At 36.4% G+C, this 19711-nt stretch overlaps 1 protein-coding gene across 1 annotated transcript in view; it reads right to left on the bottom strand.

Moving 5' to 3' along the window:
* Positions 1–6691: 6691 nt before the first annotated feature.
* LOC131154251 (fructokinase-like 2, chloroplastic) overlaps positions 6692–19711 on the bottom strand; it is a 27843-nt gene continuing 14823 nt past the window's right edge. Inside the window, exon 5 of the mRNA XM_058106905.1 lies at positions 6692–7304. Coding sequence (XP_057962888.1) covers positions 7084–7304 — 221 coding nt within the window. The 3' untranslated portion in view covers positions 6692–7083. The remainder of the gene's footprint in view (positions 7305–19711) is intronic.

The raw sequence follows: 19711 nt of genomic DNA, 5'->3' as shown, positions 1-19711 counted from the left end.
TGAGTTTTTGCAAATTTGAAATTTTATATTTTAATCATGATTCGGGTTGTAAATCGGGTGAGGAGGAAACTGTGCCTCTTGTAAGTAGCGGATTGTAAGGGAAGCTTTGTTTCGGTCAAAGGAGCAGAGATTTAGTAGAATCCTTGAGTGGGTTGCTCAAGGCAAGGATGTAAGCTGGGTTGGCTGAACCTCATAAAATCGTGTTTGTCTTCTCTCTTCCCTTATCTTTTTAATTTCCGCTTACATTTCCTTATCAAATTTTGCATGTTTGTATGTTAATTAATATTATACGCACTTGATAATTAATTAGGTAAAATAGAATTTATTAAGATAATAATTTGAATTAATTTCAAGCCGCTGCAATTAACTTGTTAAATGTTGAAATAGGGATTAAGTGATAAAATAAACTTAAAGATTTTTAAAACACCCAATTCACCCACCCTCTTGGGATTACACATAAATTAACAGTTGGGTTTTGGAGGGAAAACATTCGCGGACTTTATGTATACATGGTTTATGTTGTAACTAAGTAATGTTCATGTTTTTGGACAAGAAGATAGTGAAAAACACTGTCATTTGTTCTCGTCGATGTAGGCTTTGCCGAACTATGTTAATCTTCGTGTCATTATTTTATTACTTTTATTATAATCTGTGTGATTGTTGTTTTGTATATTTCACCGTTAAGTGTTGCGTTGTAAGATCAATTTATTTAGTTGTGCATTTGATTTTCACAACAAGATGAAATAATTTTAAAAGAAGCTACTCATAAAAAGTTTATGCTATTTCGTTTGACATGGAACAAGATAGAAATAGGTGTTATCATGGTCAAATTTAGGACTCTTGAAATTTACACTTTTTTTTTTTTTTTTTTTTACTTTATGGTGATAGCATGCATGTGTGTGTGTGTGTGTAAAATTTGTTAACTTTTAGGGTTTCATTAATTTGGTTTTGATGTTAACAAATTATTTTACACCAATGATTTTGCTTTTAAGTTGTTACTTAATAGGATTTCATATTAATAGAATCAAAAGATTGAGAGGTTTTGAAGATTTATTAATTGTTTATATGTATATAAATTAATGTTATCAGTGTTTAAGAAATGAATAATAAGGTTATTGTTTTGAGGAATATTAGGATGGAATACAAAAAATAAATATAATAAAAAATTGTAAATTAATAGAATAATTTTAAAAGAAAGTACTCAAACAAAAGTTCTGTGTTATTTCTTTTTGACACAGAATAAGATAAATGTTTTTATGGTGAAATTTGAAAATAGTTTTTCTTTATATTTTTCTTATTATCGCCTTAAAAAAAATTATATAGTTTTCTGCTCAATTATAATGCTTTTGTTTTTGTGTATAAACTATTATATCTTTCTATCATGGTCACTCTATGGAATCAACATTCCAATGAAAATGTACCTATAAGATAACTCAGCACCTAAATATATTTTGAAAGCCATTCACAAAATGTCCCTTGCTTTACATTGGATAAGATACAACATGCAAGCATATATCACTAGAAAACTTATCAAACAAACATTTATCTCTCATTTGGTTTGGAAAATAGAATAGTGTTATCAAATATACAATTATGCCGTATTTGGGGGCATGAATTTCAGACCATAGATTTAAATTTAATTGGATTTAGATGGACTTTAATATAACTTTATATCACATCTTACTCAAATTCAAAACAAATTCAAATCCAAAGACTATCCAAATATAGGGTTAAATCTTCTCAGCATATAAATCGATAAATTGCAAGTCATTAAATGATTTGTAGGTAGTTAAGTCTTGAAGAAAATACACTTGAATTATACCCTTAAACTATTCACTATGCTATAGATATTCACCAAACTTTCTAACATAACACTAGAACTCCTTGAACTCCTTGAAGTATCTTTTTAGTTATAAGACACTTCTATTAATAAAGACAGATGAATCTAATGAAAAAGTTTAGGGTTGAAAGGTCATCTTGAGCATTCTCATGAGAAGAAACGTGGCACAAGAATTGATTGAAAAATTAAAAAATAAGGTAATATTTTTGTAATTGTATAAAAAATTAAAAAACAAAAACAAAAACATGAACATTTTTTTTTTAAAAATAGTGCTAAAATTGTTTATTGTTGTTTATATTTTATATAAATGTTATCAAAATGAAAAATTAGTTTATATATATATATATTTTAAAAAATTAAAATAAAAAATAAGAACTATTTTCCAAAACTAAACAGGCCCTTAGCATCTATACCTCCTTCCAAGTAACCATAATTAATTAATATTAAGTTCTTAACATAATTGTTTCTATGAAAATGAAATCTACTTGTGCTAGTATGTAGATTCAACAGGTTAAGATCAACAAAGGAACGGCAGTTGCACAATGCTTAACATACATTATATTTGTGCAAAATGATCTTGCACGTCAAGTATCATACCTCTAATGCAATGTCAACAAAGAAAACTTCCTCGTTTGTACATTGTAACACTTGAGACCCATCGCCCACCCCTCCCCCTCCACCACATGCCTTCCCCTTTTACCTTTCTCCCCCCCACCGAGCAGGGTAAACCCCAATGTAATGGGTTTCAAATGAAAACCAAGAGCAAGGGAACCAACGCTCAGCCACACTACACAGGGGACAGAATGATCCCAAACCATCAAGTCAAATAGCGCACTGTGCAATACAAATCAATGCAACACCCTTAATCAACTTACACGAGTTCAGTATACTCTTTCTGTTATTGATCTTAAACCATTTGCATCTGGGATCACTTCTTCTTCCACACCAGGTTTAGGAGGGTAGCCACGTTGCCGCACAAGCTTCCACTGGTCTACAAACCCACAGTTAATGGCATACCCAATTGAACGTTCCAAGTAACCTTTATCAGTGATGCGATCTGGTTGAACTGTCAACATTCTCATGAGAGCTGAAGAAGTGTCAAAACAACATTAGTGGGAAAGTGGCTTGATCAGGAGGAAGTAAGGCTCTTGCTATTTACGGACTGTTAGAAAGTTCAACCTAGAGAATTTATACATTATTATATCTGCATGCATTGATTATGGTTAAGGAAATAGAAATATTCAATGAACATATTTTTTCATGTGTTAACATGATGGAAAATGAATGCACGTTATGTGTTACAAGGCATGGGGCAGATCTCATAAAAAATGTAATTGAAAGAGATACTTGTTCCTCCTTAATGATTGGTATGCTATTACTCGTTATTCTACCCATCGCACGACTCTCAAAGATTATGATTTGTGATTGCTTTATCCTTCCAGCATCATTAAACTTAACCATGAGGGCTATTTCATAGGGAATCTTGGGCCTTGAGGCTAAAAGGGAATTTAAGGAACTAGAGGAATTTAACAAACCACAGGAAGAGGTTCCTACGAAACAAAGGAATAGAGGCCAAACTTGCTTATGGGGGATCCCACTAACACTTGAGTTAGCGATTTGTAGTAGTAAGGGTGTGAGGTAACGATGTAAGCCAATAGCCATATTTCCCTCTTGCTGCTCCTCATGACCCTTTATAATGTTTGAGAGATCCTTTATAGTTACAAGGACAAAAAGGCAATGTTGGGGATTGAGATTATATTCTAAATGGACTAATAAGGTTGTACTAGCCCAACCTTATGATCCATCATTGGACATATTCATACAACGTAGGATGATCGTCCAATTTGACCTGCCCTTATATCATGTCCTCTAGTTTTGGCAAGAAAAAAGATACATCTTTTTGGATATCCCTTCCAAATGCGCAGGGGGAGGGGGGGCATGCTGCCCACCACGCCTCTCTTTGTTTCTCAAAGAAACACTTAATTTCCCCATGGCACAGTTGTCCATCTTTTAGAGGACAGACACATGTTAAGCCTTCCCTCACCATTGGGTATGAGCAAATCATAGCCCTCCAACTTAGTTCAATTCAAGCTGTCAAATGTTTCTATATACGAGGATTATTTTACCCCTCAACTATCACTTCTCAATGTGAGTGTCGTTATGTTGCTGAATTGCCATCAAGCTTCTTCAAGTTCCCTTTGGTTAAATATAGGTTGACATATAATCTCATTTCCTCCCTTCTTGTTTTTCTTCTTTCTTACATTTGTGTTAAGGTTTTCATTAAAATTTGTGGCAAGTAGTATTTTCCTTTTCTTATCATCACTTTTCTTCAATGCATGAAGCGTTGAGGTGGGTGGGGGTGGGGAATTCTCCTATAGTGTGTTTCTTTCTTAGGTATTCCTTCCCATCCCTTTCTTGGACATTAGCTTAAGTCCTCCCTTCTCTATCTTCCTTGAGGAACATCGAGAGTTTCCCCATAGAATGGTTAGAGCCATCTAATGGTGAATTAGCAACCCTTCAGTAGGATGCTCGGTGGTCATTTATGAAGGAGACAAATTAGGAAGCGCACTCCTTGCAAAACCTTCACGATTTCCAGTTTGTGCACTACATCCCATTCTAAGATGGCTCTAAGGCTTCCTAGTAGGACAAAGCTCCTTATCACAAATGTCATGAGGATTTTTGGAATTCAAGTCTTTGTCTCCACTTAGATCCCTTCAATTCCAAGGTCCTCGCGTACTACAGTATCATGCCAAGTCAATTGGTGTTTAATTCTTGGCATACCTTCGTGAGCCTTAACTCTCTATTCCACCTTAGGAGGCCACTTCCAATATATTTAGGGCCTAATTCAACTTAAGATCCACTCAGGGAAAGTGGGTTGGTCTGTATCACCCTTGACTTGATCATAAGTTCTTTGCCACTAATCTCTCTACCATTCACAAGCGGAAGAGAAAAATCTTTTTATGCCTAAAGTGATGACAGTTAAGAGTTCTAAGCTGAGTTGGAAGGAGAGATGCGGCTATTTTGGTGTGGTTAACAAGCATGCCATTTTGGATCGTGATACACTTGATAGTTTATATGCCATGTGGGATCGCAATGCTTTTTGAATAATTTACTTAGGATAGTATACAGAAATATGTTTTGAACTAACAATTAGAAAAAATATCTTTACTAATTCCATTTTTTTTACAAATTTTTAACAAGAAAAAATATAACTACTTATTTTTACTAAATCAGATTATATAAATTATAAATGAGTAGCAACAGTTAATTACTAAATTACTTGTTCTTTTTTTTTTTTGTAAATTAATGTTTTAACTTTTACCTTTTTAATAATAATATTATACTACTAAGTGCACAAAGTTGTTTGAGTCTTTAAAATTGAAATAAACAAGTCAATATAAAGAAAATTTAAAATTCATGACAACCAATTGCACTCAAGTAATGTACAAAAAATTCTTTAGTGCCTTGTGGCAGTGGCATCGTGTGTAGGCTAATTTTTGGGGGCTGGGGCAGTGCTATGTTTTTGTTGATGATTCGTTCATGGTTGAGTAAGTGGTTAACCTTATTTGTTGTTGTTTCAGTTCGTCGGTTTCGTTTTCAGTGTAGAATTCCTAGAGCATTTTGTTCGCAGTATATTTGATTTGCTGCTACATCAAGGTCTTGTGTGTGTTAGGATAGTATCTCCAAATCCCAAAAATGTGTTTCCCTTATCAATTACTTGTTTAGGTGAACTGCGTACACTAACTCTCAAGGAAGAGTATTCAAGGTTCCTGCAGCAGCATGGCCTAGCCAAAAAAAAACAGGTTCCTGCAGCATCAGACATCCCAACAAGCATCTCATCACACTGCATCTTTTGCTCAAAAGGGTAATCCTACAGTTTGTACATAATTGGGTATGTCTTCAACTAGTCCCAGGTTATCAACTCTGCTGCTAACCTACTACTGATCATATGAAAGGTGTCATCAACTTCTTTTCTACTCTCAAGTATTCTAAAAATCTACCAAAAGCTAATGGGTCCACTAGTATAGTTAAGGGGATAGGAATAGTAAATCCTACTCCATCGATCTCTTTTTCTTTTGTTTGTACATTCCTATATCTCCTTTCAATCTAATGTTTATTAGTAAAACTTACAAAGTCATTAAATTGTTATGTAAGACAAAGAAGACAATTGGCATAGGACGCGAGGCTAGTAGACTTTACTACTTTGAGTCGTTTTCTCCTCATATTGCCTGTAGTGTCATTGCTATGGTTTTGAAACATTGACCAAACTGGCTGGTCTGATCAGGTTTGGACCAGAACCAGGCCCCGTCTAGTCTCAATTATGCCATGAAACTGGGCTTGTACAAAACTGGTATCAACCTGATCAAAACCAGGAGACTTAGTCTGACCCTGCTAGTGAACTGGCTAGGTCGACTCAGTGTTTTACACAGCAAAAAAAATTGAGGAAATTAACCTGACTGAGCAAGGGAGCTTGAACACATGACCACATGATGGATGAACCAGCTAACCACCACACCAAGTTGTATTTTCTGTTGTGATTTCCAGAAAGTAATAAATATATGCATTCTTGATTGTTTGTGTTTTGAATTATATAATGTATATATAATTATTAATTGAACCAAATACCTGCATGCTATCTATGAATATTTAATAAAATTAAATAATAAGTTATAATATTTTTAATAAAACAAAAGTAGCACAAATTTATTTTGGTTTCGTTCTTGATTTTATTTACAAGTATTATTTACAAAAAGTTTATGTATATATTTCACATACACACTTTTCATGGGCACACAGTGCACATGTTCTTAACAACCCTCCCTTTTTTTTAAAGAGTTGAAGTTATGTAGATAATAGAAGTGCTAATGCTAGCATGCAGATTCAACAGGTTAAGATCAACAAAGGAACGGCAGTTGCACAATGCTTAACATACATTATATTTGCGCAAAATGATCTTGCTTGTCAAGTATCATACCTCTAATGCAATGTCAACAAAGAAAACTTCCTAGTTTGTACACTGTAACACTTGAGACCCATTGCTCACCCCTCCCCCTCCACAACAGGCCTTCCCCTTTTACCTTTCTCCCCCCACCGAGCAGGGTAAACCCCAATGTAATGGGTTTCAAATGAAAACCAAGAGCAAGGGAACCAACGCTCAGCCACACTACACTGGGGACAGAATGATCCCAAACCATCAAGTCATAAGGCGCAATGTGCAATATGAATCAATGCAACACCCTTAATCAACTTACACGAGTTCGGTATTCCCTTTCTGTTATTGATCTTAAACCATTTGCATCTGGGATCACTTCTTCTTCCACACCAGGTTTAGGAGGGTAGCCACGTTGCCGCGCAAGCTTCCACTGGTCTGCAAACCCACAGTTAATGGCATACCCAATTGAATGTTCCAAATAACCTTTATCAGTGATGCGATCTGGCTGAACTGTCAACATTCTCATGAGAGCTGAAGAAGTGTCAAAACAACATTAGTAGGAAAGTGGCTTGATCAGGAGGAAGTAAGGCTCTTGCTATTTACGGACTGTTAGAAAGTTCAACCTAGAGAATTTATACATTATTATATCTGTATGCATTGATTATGGTTAAGGAAATAGAAATATTCAATGAACATATTTTTTCATGTGTTAACATGATGGAAAATGAATGCACGTTATGTGTTACAAGGCATGGGGCAGATCTCATAAAAAATGTAATTGAAAGAGATACTTGTTCCTCCTTAATGATTGGTAAGCTATTACTCCTTATTCTGCCCATCGCATGTCTCTCAAAGATTATGATTTGTAATTGCTTTATCCTTCCAGCATCATTAAACTTAACTAGTAAAATTCTGCCACAATGGTAGAGAGCTAGGATGAACTTTTGTAATTAGTACACATTATAAATTACAATTCGATCACAATATTAATTTTTTGACATGATTGAGCCAATGAAAGAAATGCTTGATGTCCAGTGTAACAGCAATCCATAATTAAACTGCCAAGCAATATTAATTATTACTACCAGCATTGAATTTTGTCCACTTTCCAGGATCCAAGTATCCAACAATCAGATGCATGTCAACAACATCAATAATTTTGAAACTCCAATTTAGATTTGTGTAGATTTAAAAAAAAAAAAAAATTCTAGACATAATTCACTCAAATTAAAGTCCAACATTTGAATTCAATACTTTCATAAAAAGTGAATTAAAATTTAAAAAATAATAATAAAATTATGTTTTTTCTAATTTTTCTATATAAATTTGAAAATTAAAAAATAAGCTAATATTTTTGTAATTGTATGAAAAATTAAAAAACAAAAACAAAAACATTTTTTTCTTAAAAAAAATAGTGCTAAAATTGTTTATTGTTGTTTATATTTCATATAAATGTTATCAAAATGAAAAATTAATTTTTTTTTTTGTATTTTTTTAAAAAAATTAAAATAAAAAATAAAAACTGTTTTCCAAAACTAAACAGGCCCTTAGCATTCGTACCTCCTTCCAAGTAACCATAATTAATTAATACTGAGTTCTTAACATAATTGTTTCTATGAAAATGAAATCTACTTGCGCTAGTATGCAGATTCAACAGGTTAAGATCAACAAAGGAACGGCAGTTGCACAATGCTTAACATACATTATATTTGCGCAAAATGATCTTGCTCGTCAAGTATCAGACCTCTAATGCAATGTCAACAAAGAAAACTTCCTAGTTTGTACACTGTAACACTTGAGAACCATCGCCCACCCCTCCCGCGCCCCCCCCCCCCCCCCCCCACCACCACCACCACCACCACCACCACAAGCCTTCCCCTTTTACCTTTCTCCCCCCACCGAGCAGGGTAAACCCCAATGTAATGGGTTTCAAATGAAAACCAAGAGCAAGGGAACTAACGCTCAGCCACACTACACAGGGGACAGAATGATCCCAAACCATCAAGTCATATGGCGCAATGTGCAATATAAATCAATGCAACACCCTTAATCAACTTACACGAGTTCGGTATTCCCTTGCTGTTATTGATCTTAAACCATTTGCATCTGGGATCACTTCTTCTTCCACACCAGGTTTAGGAGGGTAGCCACGTTGCTGCGCAAGCTTCCACTGGTCTGCAAACCCACAATTAATGGCATACCCAATTGAATGTTCCAAGTAACCTTTATCAGTGATGCGATCTGGCTGAACTGTCAACATTCTCACTCATCCAGAGTTACGAACTATCGGCTCTAATACCACTTGTTAGCACCAGAGGAGTCCATGGGCGGACTTGATACACATGGGTGAACACCAACTTGATCCAAAAGCTTAAGCCTATTAGGTCTTGGGCCCAACCATATATATAAGCACCCATCATCCACTCAAATTTTTCAAATGTGGGACAAACTCACAAATGGAATTCTCAACAAAACATGCTAGTTCTAGTTAGAAGATAGGTTTTTGATGACACATGGTAACTGATTCTTCTTGAATTGGAGATTTGAGGAAGACGCTATTGAGAAAGTATCATGACACTATGTGGGAAGCTCATTCAAGACGGCATCGCACTTTGGCATTGATAAAGCAAAGGCATTACAAACCACACATGCGTGATGATGTGATCGAGTATACCCAAACTTGTCTCACCTGCTAGCAAGACAAGGTGGAGCGGAAGAGGATGGTAAGGCTACTAGAGCCTCTTAAGTACCAATGAGACCATGGGACAATGTCACACTTTACTTCATCACTAGCTTGCCTAAAGTGGGAGACGCAAGGTCTATACTTGTGGTTACAAATAGGTTTGCAAAGTACAATGCTTTCATACCTACACCAAAGTACTACTCAGCAAAGGAAACAACACCATTGTTTTTCAAACATATTGTGAAGTCTTGGGGTGTTTCTAAAGACATTATTAGTGACCAAGACTCAAGATTCACAAGAAATTCCTAGACAAAACTTTTCAAAATCCTCGATTTGCAACCTGACATCTCTACAAATTACCACCCATTGACAGATGGATAAATGGAGAGATTTAATAAGCTACTAGAGTACCTAACGCCATTTCTTCATTGCCAATCAAAAGAATTGGGTGCAGCTACACGATGTGGCTTAATTCTGTTTCAACGCCCAAAAAAGCTTAACAACCAACAAGAATCATTTTGAGCTTATTACAAGCTAGTAGCCGCTATTAGCTTACACAGTGGACAAATCGTACAACGAAAAGAATCCAAGAGCATACATCTTCACCAAGAATAGAGACAAAATTCATAGATCACCCGAGCTTACCTAGAAAAAACTTCCAAGCAGATGAAGAAGTGATTACATTAGGAGAGAAGACCATTGCACTTCAATGTATGCGACTTGGTGCTTGTTGAGCTCCATCCTAAACAGATCAAGTCACTATAGGGAGATGGGAGACTTCTTGGCCAATATGAAGGAACAATCCACATCATGACTAAATCCAAGAAGGCCTCATACAAGGTTAATCCTTTGGCTTGGATGAAAGTGCATCCTATATTTCACGGCAACTGCCTCAAGCCATTATGCAGACATTGAAGATCCAAGCAAAAGTCAGTCAACCAAAGCACCACTGAAGATAGAGCAACCTGATAAAAGAGAAGTTGAAGTCATCCTTGTAAACAGAGAGTTCACATCAAGGAAGAAGCAACATGAGTTCTTAGTGAACTGGAAAGGCCTTGGAGATGAAGAAATCAGTTGGAATTCAGCAAAATACTTACAATTTTTCGTGGACAAAGTTGAAGAATACCTAGTATCAAAATCTACAAAGACATCGACCGCATAAGTGGGGGAGAATGTCATGAGCCAAGCCTATTTAGGACATTATGCTTGCTTGTGATCGCACAACTCGTGTGCATGGTATGGGTTACCATCACGTAAATAGTAGTATCAATTTATGCTTTGAGTATATGTAAGCCTTAGTGTAAGATAGGAGTATGACTCCTTGGACAATTTGATGTTTCCTAGTGCCAGAAGTAAAAAAGCATATAAAGATCTTTAGGAGAGGGTGAGTGTTCATTAATCTTGCAAAACTCACTAGCATTTCTTAACTTGTTTAGCCTACTTGCTTCCCTCGCTAAACACACATTGCTTACAGAGATATTGTTAATGAATTACGTAACTTCAATGCTTATTACTTGCTTTCCATTTACTTTCATGAATTGCTTACTATTTTTGCGTACTTTCATTCAAGTGTTGTGAATGTGTTCTTGTGGAAAACCACAATAATCTTTGATTAACTAATTAAGAAAAAGTGCTTTAGCCCGTGTCGCATGGCCCTTCGCCAGGTGAAGTGTTCGGTCTATGACATACGACTAGGACCCTAAACATTGGAATGGACTAACATTAAAAGGTTAACGACCCTTTTATTGACTCGGGAAGCCAAGGAGGAACACGATGATGCTTTCTTAATTGACAAGACTCATTGTCAATTTTAGACACAAAACTTAAAGTAGGAACTAGTTGTTCTAACTTGTCCAATGATGGATGACCAAGGTGAAAATGGTTTTGATGTGGGGCGGTAGGCGCACTACAAGCAATAAGAGAAGAGAATGACTCAAAGTAGTAAACTCTGCCAACCTCACAACCTATGCCAATCGTCTTTCTCGTCTACAAATCCTGAATAAGAACAAAACCAAGAAAGAAGGTTACAAAGCAATTTAGTGACTTAGAAATTTTACTAATAGACATGAGAGTAAAGAGGGATTTAGGAAGGTACAAAACAATAGAAAGAGAGATGGAGGGAGTAGGATTTACTGTTCATATCCCTTTAACTTGAGGTAGATTTTTAGAATACTGGAGAACAAAAGGGAAGTTGGTGACATCTATCATATGCTCAGTAGCAGCAAAGTCCATAACCCAAGGACTAGTGGGAGAGATAGAAAATGACATACAGATGGTATGATTACTTTTCTAAGTAAAAGATGCAATGTGACAAGATGTTTGTTGGAATAGCAGGAACCTTGAATACTCCTCCTCTAAGATAGTTATAGTGCGTTGTTCACTTGAACAAGTGACTAACAAGGGAAATACACTTTCAGGATTTTGGGACTCCATCCCAACAAACATGCCACCTTGATAGAGCAGCATATTAGAAATACACACAAACAACTTGTTTTTAGAATTCACTAACTCTATCCCAACAAACACAACCTTTAACAATCTGTGCAAACACAAGAACAAGACAAACAAATCAAAGAGCACATCAAATACCCCTGTTTCAGACACCAATAAACTCAACAAACATTGACACACAACTTCAGGAAGCAACAAACAACCATTTCTCAAGTGCCACACATGAGCAACTAAAAAGGTAAGATCTTCAAACCAGAAACTGTTGTGCCAAGCACCTCACTTGTGCTAAACACCAATACTACAACTATTGCTATTAAATATATATAAGAAACTAAAGCAATGCAGAAACTAATAATAAAACTGTAAAAAAAACAAGATAAGAAATTAACGAGGTTCGGTATAGAATTACCTACGTCCTCGGGTGCCAACGATCAATCCACTACTTCTTGACAAAGTACAAATTTGAGGTGTGTTTTACAAATGGAGAGTTGAGCTCTTTATATAGCTTTAACCTCAAGTCCAAAAAACACTTCTCTCTAATGTGGGACAAATAATACAAAAAATTCAAAACAACTTTTTATACCAATGTGGAACTATTCTACCAATATGGAACAAAAAAACAATAAATCTCCACCTTGACAATAAATTCAACAAATTTTTCAGTCACCAACATTTTCTGGAGTTCCACATCATCGGCGCCTTCCAAAAATATTCAAACTTGCAGGATATTGATCAAGTCCAAACAATGTTTGAACTTGATTGTTGTCACAATCTTGGTCAACATATCTGCGGGATTTTCAGTTGTAGCAATCTTCTGAAGAAGTATCTTGCCTCCATCAATAATATCCCACAAAAAATGAAACCGAACGTCAATGTGCTTCGTTCGTGCATGGTAGATTTGGTTCTTTGCCAAATGAATAGCACTCTAGCTATCACAGAACACAACAATGTGCTTATGAACAACTCCCAAATTTTCAAGTAAACCCTGCAACCAAATAGCTTCCTTAACAGCCTCTGAAGCTGCCATGTACTCTGCTTCTGTTGTAAACAAGGCAATGATAGACTGTAAGGTAGACCTCCAACTCACTGGACCATTAGCAAATGTAAAAATATATCCAGTAGTTGTCGACGTTTATCCAAATTACCTGCAAAATCAAAATCCACATATCCAACAACACGTTGATCAATCGTATTATTTTTCTCAAATACTATACCAACATCAATCGTATTCATAATATATCTCAAAATCCATTTCACAGCTTGCCAACATCCTTTACCCAAATCATGCATATACCTGCTCACCATATTAACAACTTGTGAAATATCAGATCTAGTACAAACCAATGCATACATCAGACTACTAACAGCACTTGCATAAGGAGCTTGTGACATATATTTACGTTCCTCATCTGATTTAGGAGATAAAGCCGCACTAAGTTTGAAATGAGGAGCAAGAGGAGTGCTTACTGGTTTTGACTGCTCAGACATGCCAAAACTCTGTACTACCTTCTTCAAATACTGTTTCTGAGACAAGCTAACTCTTCCTCTCATTCTGTCTCTGCGAATCTCCATGCCAAGTATCTTGTTTGCTTCACTAAGATCTTTTATCTCAAACTCTTGATTTAACTGACTTTTCAACTTGTTGATTTCTTCCTTATTCTTTGAAGCTATCAACATATCATCAACATACAAGAGTAAATACATAAAAGATCCATTTCGTAGTCTGCGAAAATAAACACAATGATCATGTTTATTTCTGATATACTTCTGACCCATCATAAACAGATGAAATCGTTTGTACCATTGTTTTGGAGACTGTTTTAAACCATACAACGATTTACCCAGTTTACATACCCAATTTTCTTTTCCAGCAACCTGAAATCCATCTAGCTGAGTCATAGATTTCCTCTTCTAAATCATCATGTAAAAATGCAGTTTTTACATCGAGCTGAACTAGTTCAAGATCAAATTATGCTACCAAAGCCAACAAAATTCGAATGGAAGAATGTTTAACAACTGGAGAAAATACCTCATTATAATCAATGCCTTCCTTCTATGTGTAGCCCTTAGCTACCAATCTAACTTTGAAGCGAACATTATTTGCATCTGGAAATCTTTCCTTCTTTACATAAACCCATTTGCAACCAATTGCTTTCTTACCTTTGGGCAACTGGGCTAACTCCCAAGTCTGAGTTTGATGAAGAGACTGCATTTCTTCATCCATCGCTCTTTTCCACTTGTCTGATTCAGAGCTCCTCATTGCTTCTTTGAAAGTGTAAGGAACATTATCATCCACAACTGGAAGTGCATAGGCCACCATATCAGTATACCGATCAGGTTTTTGAATTTCTCGTCTTGGCCTCTGAGAAACAATTGATTCTTGTTGCTATAAATATTCTTGAATTGAAATTTCCTCTTCTTGTACACTATTCCCCACCGTAATTGGAGAGTTACTTTGTGTAGTATCATTTATCACTGAGTTTCCCAAAATTGTCTCAACCTCCACCTGTTGTTGAGTACCACTGGTCTTCTCTTCAACTCGTGACTCCTTGCGTATTGTTTTCTTCATCATCGCAAGTTCATCAAAAGTCACATCCCTGCTTTAAATCATTTTTTTCGTCTCTAGAAACCAAAGACGGTATCCTTTGACTCCTGCACTTATCCCCAAGAATATTGCTTTTTTGGCTCTTGGATCCAACTTAGATTCTTTAAGATGATAATAAGCCATAATACCAAATACATGTAAAGAATCATAATCACTAGCAGGCTTTCTAGACCATACCTCATAGTGTGTTTTTCCCCCTATTGCAGATGATGGTAGACGATTGATGAGATGACACGCATATCTAACAGCCTCAACCCAAAACCTTTTGTCTAACCTAGCATTAGACAACATACATCAAACTTTCTCCAGCAAAGTCCGATTCATGCACTCTGCCACCCCTTTTTGCTGTGGTGTATCTCGAACTGTGAAGTGTCGAGCAATACCTTCATCCTGACATACCTTCATAAACGGGTCACTTGTGTATTCACCACCATTATCTGATCTGAGCTGTTTAATCTTTCTGTCAGTTTGAGTTTTAACTAATTTTTTCCACTTAAGGAAAACATCACACACTTCATTTTTATGTTTCATAAAATACACCCAAACTCTTCAGGAAAAATCACCAAAAAAAGTGACAAAATAATGCATACCACCCAATGAAGCCGTTTTTGTGGGCCCCCATGCATCTGTATGGATGTAGTCTAAAATACCTTCAATTTGGTGCATTGCAGTGCCAAATTTCACCCTAGTCTGTTTTCCCAAAATGCAATGCTCACAAAATTCAAGTTTGCACACCTTTGCACCCTTTAACAAACCTCGTTGAGCTAATTGTTGCAAAGATTTTTCTCTTGCATGTGCTAATCGCATATGTCATAACCTGGTTGTATCTGAACCTGTATCTTTCTCAGAAACAACAGTTGTTGAGCCAATAACTGCACTGCCTTGTAAATAATACAAGTTATTTTTTCTTATTCCTTTCATCAATACTAGCGCACTTGATTTAATCTTTAAGGTTCCATCATTCAAAGTGATAGCGAACCCTTTAGATTCTAAGGCACCCAATGAAATCAAATTCTTCTTTAGGCTTGGAACATACCTAACATCAGTCAAGGTCTTAATAGTTCCATCTTGACATTCAACTGTATTGATCCTATTCCAGTTATTTTACAAGTATTATCATTTCCCATGAAAACAACCCCACCATCTAATTCTTCAAAATTAAAAAAACCATTTCTTATTGGGACACGTGATAGGAACAACCAGAATCCAAAATCCACTCACCAAAATAATGTGACGAAGATGTTCCAACAAGAGAAAAATCTGACTCACTTCCATCATCATTTGGCTATATTGGCATTAGAATGTGTTTTACCTTTATTCTTCTATTGTAATTTAGGGCAATCTTTCTTCTAATGCCCTCTCTCACAACAAAAGGCGCATTCATCTTTAGCAGGTCTCCCACGAAATTTACTCCTCCCATGAGATTTACTCCTCCTTCCAGGTATACGACTCTGAGAATGTCCCCTTATTGTTAGTGCTTCTGTTGTTTCCTTATGGACCCTTTGATCCTTCTTTCTGAATTCAGTACTAATCAATGCAGTACAAACAGCATCATAAGTAACTTTATCTTTCCCATACGATAAAGTGGTGGTCAAATGTTCATACTCATCAGGGAGAGAATTCAGTAACAATATGACTTTATCCTCATCTTTCACCTTTTCATCCAAATTTAACAAATCGGCCAAAATTTTATTGAAAGCATTTATATGGTCATTAATCGAAATACCTGATTGATACTGGAAGCGAAACAATTTCTTTTTCAAATAGAGCCAATTTTCCAAACTTTTGGTCATAAATGTATCTTCCAATGTCTTCCACAATTTCTTTGCAGATGTCTCCCTCATAACACAATATTTCTTATTTTTAGCGAGACACAGACGAATCGTACCACATGCCTGATGATTGATATTTTCCCAATCTTTGTCACCCATATCTACTAGTTTGTCATCCAAAGCAATATCTAGTTCTTACTGATACAAGATGTCCATCACCTCACATTGCCACATACCAAAATTATTGGTACCATCAAATTTCTCCACCTCAAACCGAGCATTAGCTATCGTCTTTGATGATGATGTCAAAGCCAAAGGGGTTGGAGTTCGTGCGGACAGAGTTTCTTATACTGCTACACTAGTTTCCGTCATCTTCTATATATTCAATAGCAACCAACAAAGCAAAAGGCCTAGGATGAATAGTATGTACCAACTGTGTCTACTCTGTTTTATTCTACGAAATTCCATTTTGACAAGGCCGACCTCCAGAGAGTGACTGAGCCGCAATGGTCTCTGAGTACTCGTTTAGACAAGGTCATTCTTAGGCATCAAACGTGAAATCAAGGATCCTAACAGAGGAACACCTCTGTATCGACACTATTCAACCTAGCTCTGATACCAATTATTGTGCCGGGCACCCCACTTGTGCTAAACACTAATACTACAACTATTGCTATTGAATATATAAGAAACTAAAGCAATGCAGAAACTAATAATAAAATAGTAAAAAGAACAAAACAAGAAATTAACAAGGTTCGGTATAGAATTACCTACGTCCTCGGGCGCCAACGATCAATCCACTACTTCTTGACAAAGTACAACTTTAAGGTGTGTTTTACAAATGGAGAGTTTTTTTTTTTTTTGGCAAAAGAGAGCGGCACCTCCTAACTTTATTAGAAAACCCCTCACTTATGGTGGAGGAAAACTGTGGTTACAATTTTGAGACTTTGGGACAACAAAAGCGAATTCCAAGACCCTAAAACTGACTTAACCAACATAAATCAAACCAAAAAACCAAACACCAGCAACCAAAAAACTAAGAAACTAAACCACTAAAAGTGTAATAACACAAAACATCATGAGCACAAAGAAGGAAAACCCAACAAATCCAATTGAATAATTCCCTTGACTTACTGAGGAAGATCATCTTGGCAACTATATGATCGAGAAATACTAGATTCACCCTGTTTGGCAAAGAAATCTGCACTTTTATTCGCCTCCCTATAAACATGTTCCACTTTGAACTGTATGCTTCTTAATGCTAGCATAAGTTCTTCCCACAATTCCCATAAGTTCCAAACCGAGCACTTCCCAGAATTTATCCACTGAACCAACAAAGCAGAGTCACATGCAATCTCCACTTGATCAAATTAAAGATCTTTGCACAGATTAATCCCTAAAATAATCGCCTTCAATTCAGCTATGTTATTTGTTCCATAACCCAATAATGAGGAAAAAGCTGCTTTAAATAAACCTTTTTCATCTCTTATCACGCCTCCACCACCACAATTCCCTGGGTTACCTCTACAACTCCCATCCACATTCAACTTAACCCAACCTATCCCAGGTTTACACCATCTGACTACACGAGGAAGACGAACCCCCACATTTTTTACTTGAATATCCAAAGCATGAAGGACTGCAATATCCGTGCAAGAAGCAGGTGCACATTTATTTAACTTGTCTGAAATGGATCTCAGCCAATATTTAATATCAAGCCACACAGTTCTCACCGAATCATGAATTGATTCCATCTTGGCTCTACATCGACGAGTCCAGAGTCTCCAAATGATGAGACTAGGTATAAAACGTACCAAAATGCCTAACTGTAAGACCCGTCTTGTACAACTAAACCAGACATTAACTCTGTCTTTCCAAGTACTCGTTGCCATACAACTAATACCCAACGCCACTGCTGCTTTTTTCCATACCTCCTAAGCAAAAGATCCGGTGCAAAACACATGGTCTAGAGATTCAATCTTGGCATTTGAACAACAATCACATCGAGAGGTCATCTGGACACCTACTTCTTTAATACGAGTATCAACCGGAAGACAAGCGAACCAAGACTTCCACATACAAATTGACACCCTTTTTGGCAACATAGGAAGCCAGATCCATTTTGCAACTGAGAATTCCTCTTTATGCTCCCTTATAATTTCCCAAGCACTTGCCGTGGTGAATTTCCCATCTGTTGAAGGTTCCCAAATTACTGTATATGGACCCTCCTTGCAAGAAATAGCAGAGTTCATTACTTCCTCGGCCTGATCTTCACCCAACAGATCCACTAATAAATCAACATTTCACCCATCTCTATCCCAACAATCTCGAGTTCGAAGCTCATGGTTACTGATTTACAAATGGAGAGTTGAGCTCTTTATATAGCTTCAACCTCAAGTCCAAAAACACTTCTATCCAATGTGGGACAAATAATGCAGAAAATTCAAAACAACTTTTTATACCAATGTAGAACTATTCTACCAATATGGGACAAAAAAACAATAGAAACGTCACGAAAAAACTTCATTAATAGTTTCTAAAGGGATTCAAGCAAATGCTAGATGAAGTCAGGACAAAACAATCTTGAAATTAGCTTCATGTGCAGTGCAAGATGTCAGCCTTGGCTACCTTCAACCAATGCATGAGGCGCATGGGAGAAAATTTAGAGATGGGATTTCAGAGAAAGGGGGGGGGGGCGCAGATCAGCAGTGTCATGGGTGACTATGGTATTGTTTTTGCAAATTGTATAGTGGTTCTTTTGTTCCTGAACTAGCAGTGTTGCCAAGGAAATTTCCAACGACTGCTCTGGCTTCCAACAGTTGCTGGCTCTTATTTAGGGCTATGGTGTTGTTGGAAATTATTCTATGATGGTAGACATGCATAGAATTTGGGCTACGATGTCACTGGAAATTATTCTATGATGGCAGAGCAAATTTAGAGTTTTAGGCTTTGGTTTTGATGGTGCTTGTGACAATTAGGGCTTAGGTCTCAGAGTTATGCTTTAATACCATGTTAGATAATTGGGTAAAAATAGAAGACCTAATCACAATGATATGTCTCTCCCTCTATTGATAATATAAGTCAAGTACATACCAATGACCATGATACTTACTGACTCACTTAATAACATAAAACTAACACACTAATAATGCTAAATGACTAAAATAAGCATCAACAAAATACAACCAAGTCATCCTAGAGTAGTCATTGACAAATGTAACAAAGTATCTCAACCCCAACTTTGACGTGACACTACTAAGACACCTGGAATATTGGAATGGACTAACATGAAAAGGGACCACGATGGTTCTTTCCCATTTGACAAGACTCGCACTCAAGATTTAGACGAAGAACTCAAAATAGGAGCTAGCTGTTTTAACTTCTCCAATGAAGGATAACCAATGCGACAATGAATTTGAAGTGGCAT

Source organism: Malania oleifera, chromosome 4 (genome assembly GCF_029873635.1).
Source record: "Malania oleifera isolate guangnan ecotype guangnan chromosome 4, ASM2987363v1, whole genome shotgun sequence".
Lineage (NCBI taxonomy): Eukaryota > Viridiplantae > Streptophyta > Magnoliopsida > Santalales > Ximeniaceae > Malania > Malania oleifera.
The sequence above is the reverse complement of the archived record's forward strand: the minus strand, read 5'-3'. Positions and strand labels throughout refer to the sequence as shown.